The sequence below is a fragment of the Gambusia affinis genome, linkage group LG07 (genome assembly GCF_019740435.1).
Source record: "Gambusia affinis linkage group LG07, SWU_Gaff_1.0, whole genome shotgun sequence".
Classification (NCBI taxonomy): Eukaryota; Metazoa; Chordata; class Actinopteri; order Cyprinodontiformes; family Poeciliidae; genus Gambusia; species Gambusia affinis.
The window spans coordinates 27677012-27692586 of record NC_057874.1 but is presented as its reverse complement, the minus strand read 5'-3'; the positions used below and the strand labels follow the sequence as shown (position 1 = coordinate 27692586).

The 15575-nt window shown below is 36.8% G+C and overlaps 2 protein-coding genes across 3 annotated transcripts; both read right to left on the bottom strand.

The window, feature by feature from the left end:
• Positions 1–2031: 2031 nt before the first annotated feature.
• On the bottom strand, positions 2032–3250 carry LOC122833629 (nuclear factor 7, ovary-like). The gene is made up of 2 exons (XM_044121349.1): positions 3207–3250; positions 2032–3113 (listed from the first exon to the last, which is right to left on the bottom strand). The coding sequence occupies exon 2, from the start codon at positions 3094–3096 to the stop codon at positions 2161–2163; it is 936 nt and encodes a 311-aa protein (XP_043977284.1). The 5' UTR covers positions 3097–3113; positions 3207–3250; the 3' UTR covers positions 2032–2160.
• Positions 3251–3463: 213 nt separating this feature from the next.
• On the bottom strand, positions 3464–14360 carry atp6ap1la (ATPase H+ transporting accessory protein 1 like a). Of its 2 annotated transcripts, XM_044121346.1 has the most exons (9): positions 14217–14360; positions 12578–12657; positions 8375–8394; positions 8054–8115; positions 7348–7416; positions 7116–7270; positions 6788–6838; positions 5411–5648; positions 3464–4072 (listed from the first exon to the last, which is right to left on the bottom strand). In XM_044121346.1, the coding sequence occupies exons 1-9, from the start codon at positions 14343–14345 to the stop codon at positions 3815–3817; spliced, it is 1062 nt and encodes a 353-aa protein (XP_043977281.1). In that variant the 5' UTR covers positions 14346–14360; the 3' UTR covers positions 3464–3814. The 2 variants fall into 2 exon arrangements, with proteins under 2 accessions (XP_043977281.1, XP_043977283.1); XM_044121348.1 differs by lacking the exon at positions 12578–12657.
• Between the last annotated feature and the right edge of the window lie 1215 nt (positions 14361–15575).

Here is a 15575-nt window from a genome sequence, read left to right as displayed (position 1 = left end):
CCGAAGTCTATTTCACATGTTATTTACTATTGTGTATTTGCATTTTGTGAAGAAGTTTTGAATGTTATTATAAGTTTTATAGACGATTTCGCTGTCGGTTTTTTGGCGCAAACGTGTCTCCTTATTTAGCTGCCCAGTATGTGCTAATGCAGCACAGCTTGTTTAAACACTTCTCTTCTTTGTACCTTTAGGAGCAGAGTGCACACAGAAAGGTGGACAGAAGTGGATTAATATGTTTTAATCGCTTCTCCAGGTATTTTATTTTTGTTTATTTAACTTTGCCCCATTGTGTTATGTGTTCATTTAGCCACCAAGTGGCATTTTCCTTCTCTTCTTGTTTTAATTTTTTGTGAGGCGATTTATTTATTTATTTTTTGTTGTTAAAAATTTACTTTAAAAAAGAAATGTTATTGTCTACCGCTCTTCCTCGCTGCTCATCATCTACGAGGGAAAGGTGAGCAGATGGGCAGATTTCTAATTAAGTCTTTATTATGTGATTATTTATAAGAGATCACTGTGGTGGATTAGCTACCGCTGCTATTAGCTATGCTAACAGTGCGGTGGTTGATTAGCTCATTTAAACACCACTACTGATGATCTGTCAGTTGGTGTTTAGGTTCCCTTTTTTTTATTGTATTTTTTTAACTGAACTGAAACACAGAATTCTGCAGCACATCTATAAGTTAAAGTTGTCAAAGTCAAGCTAGCGTAGCTAACTTACTTCCTTATCCCTTGCTATTTTTTCTAAATTAAAACTTCCTGATCTTATTGTCTAGTTCTTGTCATGTTAACAAGTAACAGCAAAGCACTGCTTCCCTTTTTTCTTCCATACATTTAAGATTTAGTGTGTTATGTTGACAACTTGACAGTAAAACCAATGCTAGCCATTGTTAGTGAGAATGTTTTAATTAATTAAGTATAATGAAATCAGGTGAAAAATCTTGATCATTTCACTCTCCAGACATGTGTAAACTCAATTTTCCTATTTAAAGTAAAATAATTGCACATAGTAAGTCATATGTATTTAATATAACATCATAATTTATTAGATTAATCATTAAGCAATTCAAAATTATAATTATGAGAGTGATTCAGTCACAGTTATGCAGTTCAATTCCAGGATTATGAGATTAAAAATCTGAATTTGATTAAACATCATAATTATAAGGTTAAGTGATTAAAAATTATAACAATGTAATTGTCATGTTTATGAGATTAAAAACTTGGAAATAATATTTCTAAGCACATTTTCTAATTTTTAAAAATCATAGTTATAAATAATTAGTACTTAATTGATTTGAGATTTGGGAAATTACTGCAACTGAAATTAAATACGTCTTGGTTTTTATTCGTAATATTTTCTTGGTATTTTTCTACTTTCCAGGCCTGTTTTGAGGATTCCAGTTTAATAACATCGTCAGCAATTATAGATGCATGGCTAGTAAATATAATCAAAATATCAAATCTTTGATTAAAACTTGAATTTGGGGTCATTTTATGTTAAAGACTTGGATCAGTTTATAGACAATAAATTTTGTTTCAATATTTCAGGAATTGACTACATCAGATGGCAAATGGGAGAACGTCAAATTCACTTTGAAGTTTTAGCTCGGCTGAACGAAGACGAGTGACGAAAACTCACAGAGTGAAGTGGATGTGAGACCTACGGTCCCTTTTTGGACAAAGACTAACAAACTCCAGAAAAGTCCATCCTGATCTGAGAAGCCCAGATTGCAGAAAGAGGAACTTTATCAGCAAACTTCTTTAGAAAGTGATGGAAAAAGCTGCAGACGGACCAATTCTTACTTTTGCTTTTAATTTTGAGAAAACCTGTATTATTAGATGTTTATATCAGTATTGTTTCTGTTTCTCTGTAGTTCTTAGTGTTTCTCGTTATGTTTTTCTTAGTTAGTCTTTGCCACTCCAGTTTTATTTTGTTTCTTTAGTCTGGTTATTCTTTAGTGATAGATTTATTTTTCAGTTCACGCTCCCTCCACCCCGTCTCTCTCTACTCTGTTGGACTTTCTCCCCTCACACCTGCGATCAGTTTGTCAATCAGTTCAGAAATCAACCTCCTAATACTTAAGTTTTGAATTTCATCATTTATTAAATCCTCCAATTAGGTTTCATTTGGACTTTTTGTTTTTCATGCTGAAAACCTCAGAGCTGCTGTTTGATTACTGAGATCTTCATTGGTAAGAGTTTTACTTCAGCAGTGCTGAAGTATGGAAACACTTTGTCAGTGAAGGTGTGTATGTGTGTGTTAGCATCCAGGTCAGAAAACGATAGATTTCCTCTGTCCCAGTCCAGATTCACTCTGATCCTCTGGATCTTCTTCTGGACTGAGAGAAACGTGGTATGAGCTGGTGGAGAATATGCTTCATATTCACCATCAATAAACAACATAACCAACAATCCAGACTCTAAAAGTCCCTTCCTCTGGACAGACTCTATCACACCAAGCATCCATCCTTCACTGTCTCCAACATCAACATCCCAGCTGTGGTTCCCTGAGTTAAAACCCTCAGAGCTCAGGACTGACCACTCGACCTCAAACCTCTCTGGATTATCAGGAAGCTGCTGTTCCTCTCCTGGAGTCAAACTGGTCAGATCTTCAGACAGGTGGAGTCCTGGATGAGCAGTGTTTGGGTCCAGAACCAGAGGAGTGTAGGTCACCATGTTCTCCATGTTGCTCCAGATGTTGAAGGCCAGGTTGCCCAGATGTTTGGCCTGGTCTATCAGAGCTCCTGAGGGCAGCTGTGGATCCTCCAGCAGGGGGCAGCGCTGGACTCTTTCCACTGCAGCCTTGTAGTTGTGCAGGAATGAGACGTCTGCAGCTCTCAGCTCCTCCTCTGTGGCTCTGACTGTGTCTGAAAGAGCTGCCATCTGAATCTGGTTATTCAGAACCAGATTTAAAGGTGGATCAGCCTTAGAAGATCTCCTCTTACAAACTGGACACTCTCTTGATGGTTTCTCTCTCCACCAGTTCTTCAGACACTCCTTACAGAAGCTGTGGCTACATGACAGAACAAGCGGATTCTTAAAGACTTCCTGACAGACTGGACAGCAGAGATCCTCCTCGAACATGGAAGCCATTTTGTCTCTGAGTGAAGCTGAAAACACAGAAGGTCCAGTCAGTCACGGCTCCCCTCCCTCCTCTACTAACTTCCCTCAAAGTGTCTCTGAGTTTTCTTGGTCCAACTCACCTTCAGAGTGAGCAGCTTGAAGCAGCAGAGTTGGATGTTTCCACTTTTCCCTCCTGCAGCTGGACTCACTCAGAGGAAGCTGCTAGTTTGGTCTGAAGGTGAATCTGATCGTCTGGGAATCTCTATGCAGGAAACAACGATCACAAACCGTTTCCTGCTTTAGTTCAACCAGAGCTTAAACCTGTCAAATTTGCTGCCTCACACATAATTGGTGTTTTTCATTCCAAAGTAAAGGCTGTCAGAAACACTCATCTCTGCTCAGATCATAAAGTGCCTAAAGTTTATAGTAACCAGCTGGTTTCACATGAACATTTTTGAGCTGTTTGAGGGAAGCAGGAGAATCCAGACACCACAAAATGCAGGCAGAAAACCCGTAACATGCTGGTTTTTTCTATTGTTGAAGTGAAACCTAAACAATTATTTGTTGCAACTAACACTTGGAAAAGCTCATTTAAGAAAGATAATTTTTTCCCATTAATATTTGTATAAAATGTGTTACAAGAATAATTAACAAAATGATTTCCTTAAAAATGAAATCCTGAGCAGAAAGCACGTTACTCCATGGGTCATCACAACTCTGTCTCTGTTTCAGGAACGTTCTTTTCGTCCTACATCACGTTCTTCTCGGTGGAGCTTTCTTCGCAGCAGTGGTCCAGCTGCTCTGGGCTCTGAGGGAAGTAGATGTCAGGTTTTTGGTCGTCGTCGTGCTCGATGTGTTTCAGGTGGACGACCATGTGCAGGGCGTAGGCCAGAACCAGCAGCAGGATCAGGGAGGTGATGAGGCCCATCAGGATGGCCGGGGTCAGGACTGTGGTGCAGTCGCTCGCAGGAGAAAACCTCCCTTCACTGATGTTGAATGCTTGGATCTGGACACATCAATACCGTTTATTAAAGTTGATATAATTCAGTTTAACAGACTTATAATAGACAGAATGCAGGGTGTTGTTTATATCCGGAAGTTTCACACATCTGCACAATGCTGGAGGGCAAAAAGACCATTTTTTACTGGCTGTTTGTAGCCACTGCTGCGGTACAACGACCCCATTAACAAAATGAAACCTGGAGATGTATTGTAGGGCTTTGGGCCACAGCAAAGGGGAAAATAACAGAAAAACCTTTTCAGAAAAACTTAAAGCTACTTTCTCCCCTCTTCTCTCTGACAGCTTCATTTTAACTGACAATAATTCAACACCAAAAACACCCAAACATTTCCCATTCAAAGAACAGAACATTCAGTCCGTTACAATTTAAAGCCTTTAGGCTTGATGTTTATTTTTGCGATTATTAATAAGTGATCGCTGTGATAGATTAGCTACGGCTGCTATTAAACTGACATAGCTGTAGTATGTAGTTGAAGCTAGTTAGCTAACGCCTGCTCTACTGATGATCTGTCGGAGTTGGTTTTAGGTTGCCTTTTACATTTTTAAACATATACCGTGTTGCCTTTGTAAATTAAATGGACCGGGGAAACGCGGATCGACGTGACACCTTTTTGAAAACCTCACTGGGACTCCCCCTGGTGGACATTTTGTCGCATTGTTTGGTGACGCTAAAGAAACGAGATTCAAGATGGTGGAACGTAACAGCTTAATTTAATTCCTAAATTAAGCTGATTATTACTTTAATACGTTGTGTTTCAGACAAGATTTGTTCGTAGGTATTGGTTAATGGTGAGAATAACTGTCTCTTTGTTTTGTGTAACGGTGAATAAATTAAATAATTTAAGTCAATTATGAAAATGTTTTTATTTCAGCTCGCAGTAATCATGGCTCATTTGCAATGTTCATTAGCTAATAATATGCACTGTATATTTCAGTTTACATGACCAAAGTGAAGGAGGTGGTCAGAGGCCATTCTTCAATAAACATGTGAAAAGAAAGAGAGGTTTTGTTATCTTTCTGTCTAGCTGGTGAAAAATTTAAAAAACAGCACAGGAAAGAACATCAGGGCCACAACCACAGGAGATGTTCAGCACATCAATCATGAGCTGCAGATGACATGGAGAACAAGGATAATGCAAGCAATACAGACACAAGGTCTAAGTCTACACGCTCGCGTACATCCAAACGTTGGTTCACAAGATCTGCAGCATTAAAAGCACAACCTAACCATCGATAATCATGGCTGGAGCTTTTTGCCCTCCAGCAGATAGACGGGGGCGGGGCGGGTTCAGGGGCCCCATAGGGGAGAACGTTATTTGGTACCTGGAAGTCGATGAAGGTGACGGCCCAGCGCTGTGCATGCTCAGTGCTCGGCAGTAACAGACCACTGTATCTCTGCAGGCTGCTGACATGGAGGCAGCGGTAGGAGGATGAGGCCGGAGCGTAAACATCCGTGGCGTTGAAGACAACCTCCTCAGAAGTGTTGTATGAAACAGAGACCCGGTCCACGGAGAACCACCACTGACCCGAGGACTCGTAAAACGTGTTGGAGAGCTGAAATCTGGAGAAAGAAAAAGCTATTCAGGCAAACCAAAACCCCATCATGGGTAATCTTACTGCAACACTCATACATAAATCAGACATTTCTTTATTAAGCATTCTAAACAGAGAGAGCAGCAAGATATCCTATATCGAAAGCAAAAGAAGGGGATTTTATAAAAAACAAAAAATACAAAATATATCCTTATTGAAAGCTGCTGAGTTACAGAAAGCAGGAACCTGGAGGCTGCAAACTGGCATATATCCAGTCTTAATGCAAATAATGCAATCTAATACAGCTGCTAAACTACGCCCTCTGGTGGCTGAGTATGGACATGACAGCTCTTTGCCAATCAAATCACATTATCCTCACTGATCTGCACGTCCAAATCAGTCATTTCTCACTGGAAGTATTACTTGGTGCTTCAATTTCTAATCCGTGGATTTATAACAAAATTATAAATTAAAAAGAGGAGAAAAGAAAATGATTTCTTTTGTGCGCATATTCTGATGAAATATTGAGATGAAGAGAAGCTCTTTCTCAGAGCCTCTATCAGGATTCAATTGTATCTTTTTTATGTTTTATGTACAGAAATCTCTGTTTCAGAATAGAATAGACAGAAAGATCCTCTGTTCTCCCTCAGTTGTGAAATGAAGGTATAACTGCAGCAAAAGAAAAGCTAATGTAAGCCTGCAGATACACAAACTGGGCTCATTATATATTGTTGAAAAAACAAGAAAATAGAAACAACAGCATAGATGTAAACAGCTTATGGAGTTTGTTGTGAGCAACAGTAGTTATAAAGTTTAGGACTGTTGGGAGGAAGGACCTGTGATCACGCTGCTTTGTGCACCCAGGATGAAAATCCGACTAAAACAGTTAAATTTGATTTCAAGTTAATTAGATTCATAACAGTAGTATAAGACTGAACTGAAATTAAAACAAAAAACACTCCAAGTGTGCATTTATGCTGCAAGGTCATTACAGTTTTTTTATTTTGCATTATTTTTTATATTATCGTTGATTTGAGCTGGACATATGTCACATTAAAGATGGAGAAAGTTTTGAAATTATTAGTCATGTTGTTGTTTTTAACAGCAGTTTAAAACTACATGGATGATGGTTATTATTTAGTGTTGCTGATTATCAGACAGACTCACCTGATTGATAATCCTCTCAGCTCCTCCACGTCTCCAAACCTCATGACCAGCCTGAAGAAGACACACAGATACACTGAGTTACCAAAAAAACCTGATCTATTTTTATTCTTTTTGCAAAAATTTTATTTTTACAGTGAGTTCCTTTAAATAAAAGTTAAAAACCCATCTATTTAAAGGTGTTTTCAGTCCATAATCACTGCAACATGGACCAACATATTTGATGTTTGTTGATGATTTGATGAATGTTTCTTCCTGGTTTTTCAGATCTGCATGATGTTCTTCTGATTTTGTATTTTTCTGATGTAAAGCATTAGATTTGTGAACATACGTGGCTTTGTCCTGCTGGCAGAGCGACTCCGTCGTATCGACAAGCTTCTGAGGAGAGAAGGTGAGCTCCGTCAGGTCCACGGGTCTCTGCTTCTCAAAGCGCAGAGAAAGTTTCCTCGCCTGGAACAAAATACACGGCTCTCCGTTGGACAACACCTGCAGCATGGAAACAACAAGAACATTAAAAAATCCTCAAACTGTGTGAGGAGAAATGATTTTATTATTAATGTCACCTTGAGAGGAGAGAAAGGAAGAGCAGCTCCTGCTGCTTGGAGCAGCTTTCTCTGTGAAACCTGAGGATTCTGCAGGAGACAGAGTTGGAAAGTAACTAGTTACATTTACTCAGTTACATTTATTGGACTAGCTTCTTGGAAAAAAACAACAACTTTTAGGAGTATTTTTACTACTCTTTGAGTAATTTTGTTATAAAGTTTCTGGATTTTCTACACACTGGATGAAACACAAACATGTTTCAACCATAAATCCTCCAGATGCAGAAACAAACCTGCAGTTTCAATACAAAACTTTCAATTCAAAGTTTTGTATTGAAAGAAAAATGATTTGGAAAAAAATGTTTTGTCTTTTTCTGTTGTTTATATGAATTATTGTCATTCTGGTCCTTAAAATAGCCAAATTTCCACTAAACTTTATATCTGATTATGTAATTTTTAAATATTAAATGATTGATAATTTGATCAGTTACTCTGTACTTGAGTAAATTTTTACCAAATACTTTTTGACTCTTGAAAAACAAAAATCTATTGAAGTTGTGCTACTTTTACTTTGCTACTCTACCCACCTCTCATGTAATTAGGGATTATTGAGTGTATTACTGGATTGAATTGACTTTTTAATTATTTATAAAGTGCATTATGATGACACACGTTGTGAATTGGCGTTTTATAATTAAACTGAACTGATTGTTGCTGTTCATCTCACCTCCGGTTCCCCGGTGAAAAAAGAGTTTTCTTCGTTTCTCATCGTCGTTTTGCTTCCTTCATCTAGATAAAAAAACAATAAAAAATATTCACATTTCACAAAGAACTTTATCTATTTATCATTAAAATGTTGTCTCTTTTGTTCACACATTTATGTTTTAAAGCTAATTCAGGTAATTTTCTGCAGTTCTGAGAACATCACACTCATTCTTACATTAGTTGACAAAAATATTTCCTAATAAAATTGTTGCACATTTCCTACATTCCAGATTCACGGCTTTATTCCTGTGACTCTTTTTAAATGTTCAGATGGAAAACTTACCTCTGACTTCAGATGCTGAGCTGTAAACAGAAATCACAGGAGAATTAACAACAACGTTTCATTATTATTTCTGCATAATATTCTATACTAATAAGTTCTTATAGACACTTTGATTTCATCTTATCACAGTTTTTACATTGAGACTTAATCTTAATGTTTCTGGTTCAAATGAATCAGCAAATATTAAATGCAGTGATAACTCCTTTAAACACTGGACAAAGTTAGTAATTTTACTAAACTGTATTCTGACCTGCTGCAGTTAGTCAGTAAAACAAAATATAAAAACATGTAAATAATTTTGTAAAAAAAATATATGTTTTACAATTTATTCAAACACTATCTTATATTGATTGAATATTCTAATTTATTCAGTAAATTACATTTGAAGGTTATTTGTCAGATTAAAAGTACGTTTTGAAAATGTGTAACCGTTAAACATATTTTTATCAAAGTTACACTTTGTTTTTATTAGTCTGATGTGATATTCCTGTCATGTTTTAACTGACTTTAAGCAGAAAATCATCCTAGTTAACAGAATTAAAAACATTTCAAACATTCATTTCTGTAATTAATTCATGCAACGTTTCATTTAGTGATGAAACAAATGGACTTTTGCATAATATTCTAATTTATTAAATGCGTTTGTAAACACAGAGGTATAAGAAACACATTTTGTTTCTCAGAAAATAACCCAGCAACTGCAGTGAAGTTTAATAATTCAGCAATAGGAAAGAGATTGAGCGAAACCATAGTTTTTAAAAGTCGACCCTGATGGTTCTGCTTTCTTTCTGTTTGAAAATCTCTCTGGACATCGTCAGGAACTGGTTTTGGTTTTATTTTTAAGATCTGGTAAAAGAAAAGTGATATTTGCAAAGTGCCTCCAGTTTGACCTGTGAAGACAGCGAGTGGTGGGCCCAGTGACCCGGCTGGCGACCCGCTGGACTAGAACCAACACTCGGTGATCAGCCTGGTGCAGGGAAAGATGTGCTGCTGCTGCTGAGTGGAGCGGCTCTGACCCACTTTCCAAACAAATGCCGAAAGTAGAGAATAATGGACCAGAATCTAATACTGAAATCAGCTTAACTCGAAACAGGAGATCTGATTAATCTTTTAGTTTCCTCTCTTTCAATCCGAGTCTGAAATCAGGGATTCAAGCGGCGTCTTCGTTTGTCCAGCAGCGCCGATGAAACATTGTATAACAATAAAAAATAAAACATGTTTAAAACATTTTCTCCTCTCTGTGCTGCAGGTTCTGCTGCAGGTTGATGTCTGCAAAATAAAAAATATTATTTTTTTATATTTTTTGGTATTTAACTCTGAACTCTTCGGCTGTTATTGTGGTGGCTTAAACTGTTTGGCATATCAAACTCATCTTCAACCGAAAGGTGAAACTTAAGAGAGTTGGTTAGTTGCTAGTCAGAATCTACTCATTTACTTGAGTAACTTTTTTGGAAAAAATGCTTTTAGGAATATTTTTTAATATGCTGTACTTTTTACTTTTACTTGAGTAATTTTACTATAAAGTATCTCTGCTCTTACTTAAGTAAAATTTCTGTATTTTCTACCCACTGAATGAAAAACAAACATGTTTTAACCAAAAACAGACACACAGCTGCAGTTTTTGTTAAAGTTTTATAAGTTTTATTTTGGAAGAAACTGATTTGGAAACATTTTATTTTGCCTGATTGTTACGAGTCGCTTCATAAAGTTAATTGTGCAAACATCAGTGTGATTTTGTGATTTTTTTGTTTTACTCATGAATTATTGTAATTTTTGTCCTTAAAATACTGAAATTTCCACTAAACTTTATGTTTTGGTTCGTCCAATGATGCAATATTTACATATTCAGTGATTGATAATTGATCAGATTGAGTAGACTTTGTATCAAACATTTCTTCACTCTTAGTTGAATAATTTCTTGGACGGCTACTTTTTACTTTTACTTGAGTAAAAATATATTTAGGTAGTGCTGCTGTTCTGGGCAGTTTCTGGGTGCTTTACCCACATCTGTTAGTTAATATGTATTTTATTGAAAAAGTTGAATATAAATACATCACACATTCAAAACGTAAGTTTGATAGTGAAACTAAAGTTTACATCACCAAATGGAGGAATCTAATAAGTTTACATTATGAATCTTTTCTTATTAAGCAGAATAAATTTAGCTGCACCAGGAGTTTTTCTGAATAAACTAATAGAAAATTAAATGGACCTTTGAATCATAACATGGAACGTCAATGGTCAAAATCCATGTAAATGTAAAAGTTGCAAAAATAAACAATTTCTTTGATGGTTTGTGTCAATTTAAGATTGATGTGATCCAAACTGATTCACCAAGTTGAAACCGGATCACATTTAAGTTGGACTTTACTCCAAGATCCGACTTACAACATTGGGATACAAACAGCAATAACCAATAATCTCTGTTCCAATATTAAGACGGCTTCAGCTAATCAATTCCTCCGTCTTTCCTACTGCATGCAACAATAAATGTGGTTTACATTGTCAGAGGATGAACGGATGAATTTTGTCTCAGTCAGAAAAGTAGACAGACAATAGAGCGGTCAAATCCAGGCTGATTGACCAAATCCTTGCAACCAAAACGAGATTTATCTGATCTTGTGTTGTCAGGGCAGCGGCCAGCAGATTGAGGGACTGCAGCGATTATATAATGATGCAATTAATGGGTTTCTGCAGATTATACAGAAAGAAAGTGGCTCTCTTCCAGTGGGGGATTTCACGTCGTCTTAATCCTTAAAGTAACATCTATGAAGCATCTGCTTGTGTCAGCAGACATAAAGTGACGTTTTCATCCTGGTTTCAGGGCCATCAGACCAAAATACAGTCTGTTACATGCAGACATGTTGATTAACTTGGTTAAACATGAAACAACTAAAAACTTTCTGGACTCTTGTTCCCAGAAGCAGAATCAAACAAAGAGGAGAGTTTCACTTTCTAAAAACCCAGAGATTATATTATCAGTTCAGTTTCTTCATATTTTAGATATTTGTGTGTTAAAATGTGTTTGTGGAATCTGGTTCAGTTCCAGTTGCTACTGGTGTCACTCAGCTGTACTGCCTGGAGTTTTATGGATCGTTTCTTCATCAAACATCATTATTTCACCATAATCTGGGTCCAGTTTCATCCTCACCTCTCAACACACTCATGACTGAGAAACCCATCAAATCATCAATCATAACACAATCAGATGGACCAAAATGTAAAGTTAGGTGGATATTTTGGTATTTTAAGGACCAAAATGACAATAATTCAAATGAGTAACAAAAAATTACAAAATCAGGCAAAAGAAATGTTTTCAAATCTGTTTCTTTCAGTAACAAACTTATGAAACTTTAACAAAAACTGTGTGTGTCTGGTGTTTGTTTTTCATTCAGTGGGTAGAAAATACAAAAATTTCACTCAAATAAGAGTAGAAATACTTTATAATATAATGAAGCAAAATTAAAAAGTACAAGATAGTAAAAAGTCTCCTAAAAGTAAATTTTTACAGTGAATGTAACTAGTTAGTACCCATCTGAATGATTTTAAAAGCTTTTCCTACCATCCTGTTCTAGACGGTTCTCAGCCATCAAACTAAATCATTTCATCTCACAGGAGTTTAAAACATCATGACGTATTCCTGCATTAATCTTTGGGTCGCTGGTTCTGTCAGTAAAGTGGGCCGGATGACCCAAATGTAGACAAAGACGGCGAGTTAGAGAGAAATAAGCTTAAAGGCCTGCAGGCGGCTAAGAGGCAGGAGGAACAAAGAGGATTAGAAAAACAAGAAACAGGATCAAATGTGTGTCGATGCAGAAAGATGCACACAGCGGCTCAGGGTCTGTCTACACCTGAGGTAAGTGGAGTCCAACCTCCATAAGGAGAAAACAGAAACAAAAAATAATAATTTCAACGTTTCTACTCCTAAATCATTTGTCAAAATAAAGTAAATTATTAAAAGCAAAGGTGTTCTTCAAACAGTAAGAGGAAATTCGTTAATTTCTGCAGCTGCTTTGGACTTTTGTGATGAAAGTGAATGATGTAGAAAAGTTTAGAGGAGGCTGAAACAAAGCAGCATGTTGCTTGATGTTACTGTTTCTGTCAGTTTACGGTGAGTTTTCCATAGAAACAAATTTCTCTTCGATAGCAGAAAGCCTTTCAAATTAGAAACATTAACAGAGATATTGGTGGGGGGATTTTTACCATCTTATCGTCATGAAATTCAGCAAATTAAAGCCCAGTGCAGCCTGTTGGGTCTTTACCTGCAAAGCTCTGGAGCCGAACTGCACATAAACAAAACGATGCAGGAACGTCACACAAATATTAGACAAAAGCAAGAAGAACAGAATCAAAGCTGCTGCTGTTGAGGAGCTTTTGTGTCCCTCCTCTGCTCCAGAGGAAAAAATCGATCTTTAGTTTTTAGTGAGTCCCAGAGAGTCATTTCAATATCAGTTTAAAGCTCAATTATTTCCCCTAGTATTTAATTAGATGTGAGATTCTGAATAGTTCTTATAAATCTTAAATCTTCTCTGTTTTATTTACATCTTTTCATAGTTCTGTTATTTTCTAGGTTCAATTAGGGAACCAGAAAACAAACAAACTGTTATTATTAGTAAAACTTACAGTTTCAGACATTTAGTCATTCTGTTGCATGAAGAGAAAGTTTTCATTTCTTTAAAAACTGATTTTTTAATCAGTTTTTAAAGTCAACTAAGTTATAAATTATTTTTTCAAAAGAAAGTTTTTCTGAATCTATAAATCAGATAACAAATCAAACCGATAAACTGATCTGTGTGGAGGCAGAACACTTTGACTGCTGGATTATTTTTGGGAGATTCTGGGATCCCATAAACTGAATCTAAAAGTTTAGCCATTGGATTTTCAAAGAAACCGAAGAAAATCAGGTTTTTGGAGGTGAAAGGTCAGATCTGCTGTGCTGCTCTGCGTTACATCTGGTAAATGTGAGGAAACAACAAACAGAACATAAGAAGCAACATTTTGAAGTTTAATGGTTTAAGTGTTCAGGCAGCAACGGGTCATTAGTACGTGGAAAAAAAGCTTTGAGAGCAGAAAGATTATTACAAAAATAATAAAGACGAGTTTTTAATGGTTGACCTGTTTCTGTGATGATTTGGCTCTAAATATTTAACCAAATATTGTTTCAAATATCAAAATTCTGAACAGTTCAGACATTTTATATAAACATTTTCCTTACATGTTGGATGCAGGATTTATTATTCATTTTTTCTTTAAATGTTCTCACAACAGAGAAACATGGTACAAATAAATAACGATGTAAGTTATTATGCAATAATTAAATTAAACTTGATAGTTTGTTTGAAACAGTCAGGTAAACAAAAGACGAGTTTTTCAGAACATCCATGATTTAGAGGATTTCAGAATCAGTTTCTATGAAACTGGGGTCCTGTTTGTTAATTATCAAATCATGTTATTAAACATTAATTCAGTGGGCATCACAGTTTCTCTTTATGCCTCATGACATTCAGTTTTATGGAGAAATTTTTTAAAGCTTTCAAAAATGTAACCAAGACTTGAACCATGACTAACAAAAGATGGAAATGTTGCTCATTACCAGCTGGATGATGAAACCATGAATCCCATGTCAGCCAAAAACAAGTATTTAAAGATTACATTCCTCCCTGTTTTATCTCAAATAAAGTCGTAACAAAAACATGCTTTAAATGAAATTAAAAACATGTCAAATTAGAGCAGAGAAACGACCAGCAAATCCATAAGTGAAGGTGCCAAGAGTCAAAGATCAGAGACTGTTGAGGTTTGGAGAGCCTGAACCTCAGTGTTGGTTTGTTTCCTTCTGACGTACCTGCTGGCAGGTCGCTGCTGGAACGAGGCAGATGAATGCAGATGAAGGACCAGGATGCAGAAATGTTTCCACAGAGAAGCCATTGCTGTTCTGACCAGATAGTGATCCCAGTAAACATTCCCTTTCCATCCCAGCACAACCTAATCTACTTAAATCAGCCCGTGGCCTGTAAGCCCCGGTGACGGACTCAGGATTCAGCCAATCAGGAAAGACCCGGGCAGGTGGAGGAAGTCCAACCCTCTGGCTGAACAGTCCTGGTTTCCACGTTTGGTCAGTTTTATCCCAGCAGATACATTACTGAGGATTAAAGGTACAGCAACCTCCACGTCAGAAAATCTTCACCAGAAAATATACACAAGGAGTATAAAAATAATTTAATTTTAGTTTTTTATTTTGTTTTAAACTCTAGCATTAATTACAAGCCTGGACAGTAAGGTCACTGATTATTCCAGCCATCATAATCTGTGACAAATGTGATCTTCGCTATTTTAGAGTTAAATATGATTTCAAGTGAAATGTGACTGAAATGAAGAGGTGGCAGAAAAAAACATTAAAAACTACCAGAGGGAGGATGTTTGGCAGACTGGTTCCCAAGCAGCACATGGAAGCATTCATCAATGTCTGACTTCAGGTTAGAAAGAGGAGTGAAGGCCTTCACCAGAGCACCAGGAACAGCCAGGGAAAAGTCGCTCACAGCTTCCCTTGGTACAGCTGTGCCTGCAGGAAGCCATTCTGTCAGCCATGTTGCATTCATGTTATGCCTTTCTGACAGTTTTTGTACCACTGGGCCTGAGCAGCTGCCTCCCCTCAGATCACCTTGATATAAGAAGATGTGGCCAGATGAACCATTTAGTCGTTGCATCAAAGCAAACCACTGAGGGACATGTTTTGGTCAGTGCCTTATAAACAGGTCTCTGAGTTTGACTCCAATAGAATTTATCCAGATCAATATCTCTTATACTGTCAGGTGTGCTATACTTTAATAACTGCAAATATAGAATGGGGTCTTTGTCGCCTTATTCCAAATCTTTTCTCTCCTGCTTGGCTTTTCGTAAGGTTGCCAGGTTTGGAAGGTGACTTGGTTCAGGATCTCCAAAATCCATCAACTCTCGGCATTATAGCATTCCATCAATTTTCTAGTGCAAAGGTGAAGAAAGAACTTTGTGCCAAGAGGATCGTGAGCAGGAATTTCAGCTTCGTAGAAAATGTGCTGCTGTCAACTCATTCCCAATTTTTTTATTTGTCATTGTTTTAATTAAATTTTACAATGCTATGTAAATTTGTGACACTTTTGTTTGTCAGAATAATTCAGTAGATGAGTAATGTCATTCTGATGAGTCAGAATGTTAATTCAAGATC

Coding starts and splice junctions, on each gene's coding strand:
- LOC122833629 (XM_044121349.1), bottom strand. CDS start 3,096: ATGGCTTCCATGTTCGAGGAGGATCTCTGCTGTCCAGTCTGTCAGGAA.
- atp6ap1la (XM_044121346.1), bottom strand. CDS start 14,345: ATGGAAAGGGAATGTTTACTGGGATCACTATCTGGTCAGAACAGCAAT. Junction 8,116..8,374: donor CTCAGCATCTGAAGTCAGAG/GTAAGTTTTCCA, acceptor TTTTTTATCTAG/ATGAAGGAAGCAAAACGACG. Junction 7,417..8,053: donor TTTTCACCGGGGAACCGGAG/GTGAGATGAACA, acceptor TGTCTCCTGCAG/AATCCTCAGGTTTCACAGAG.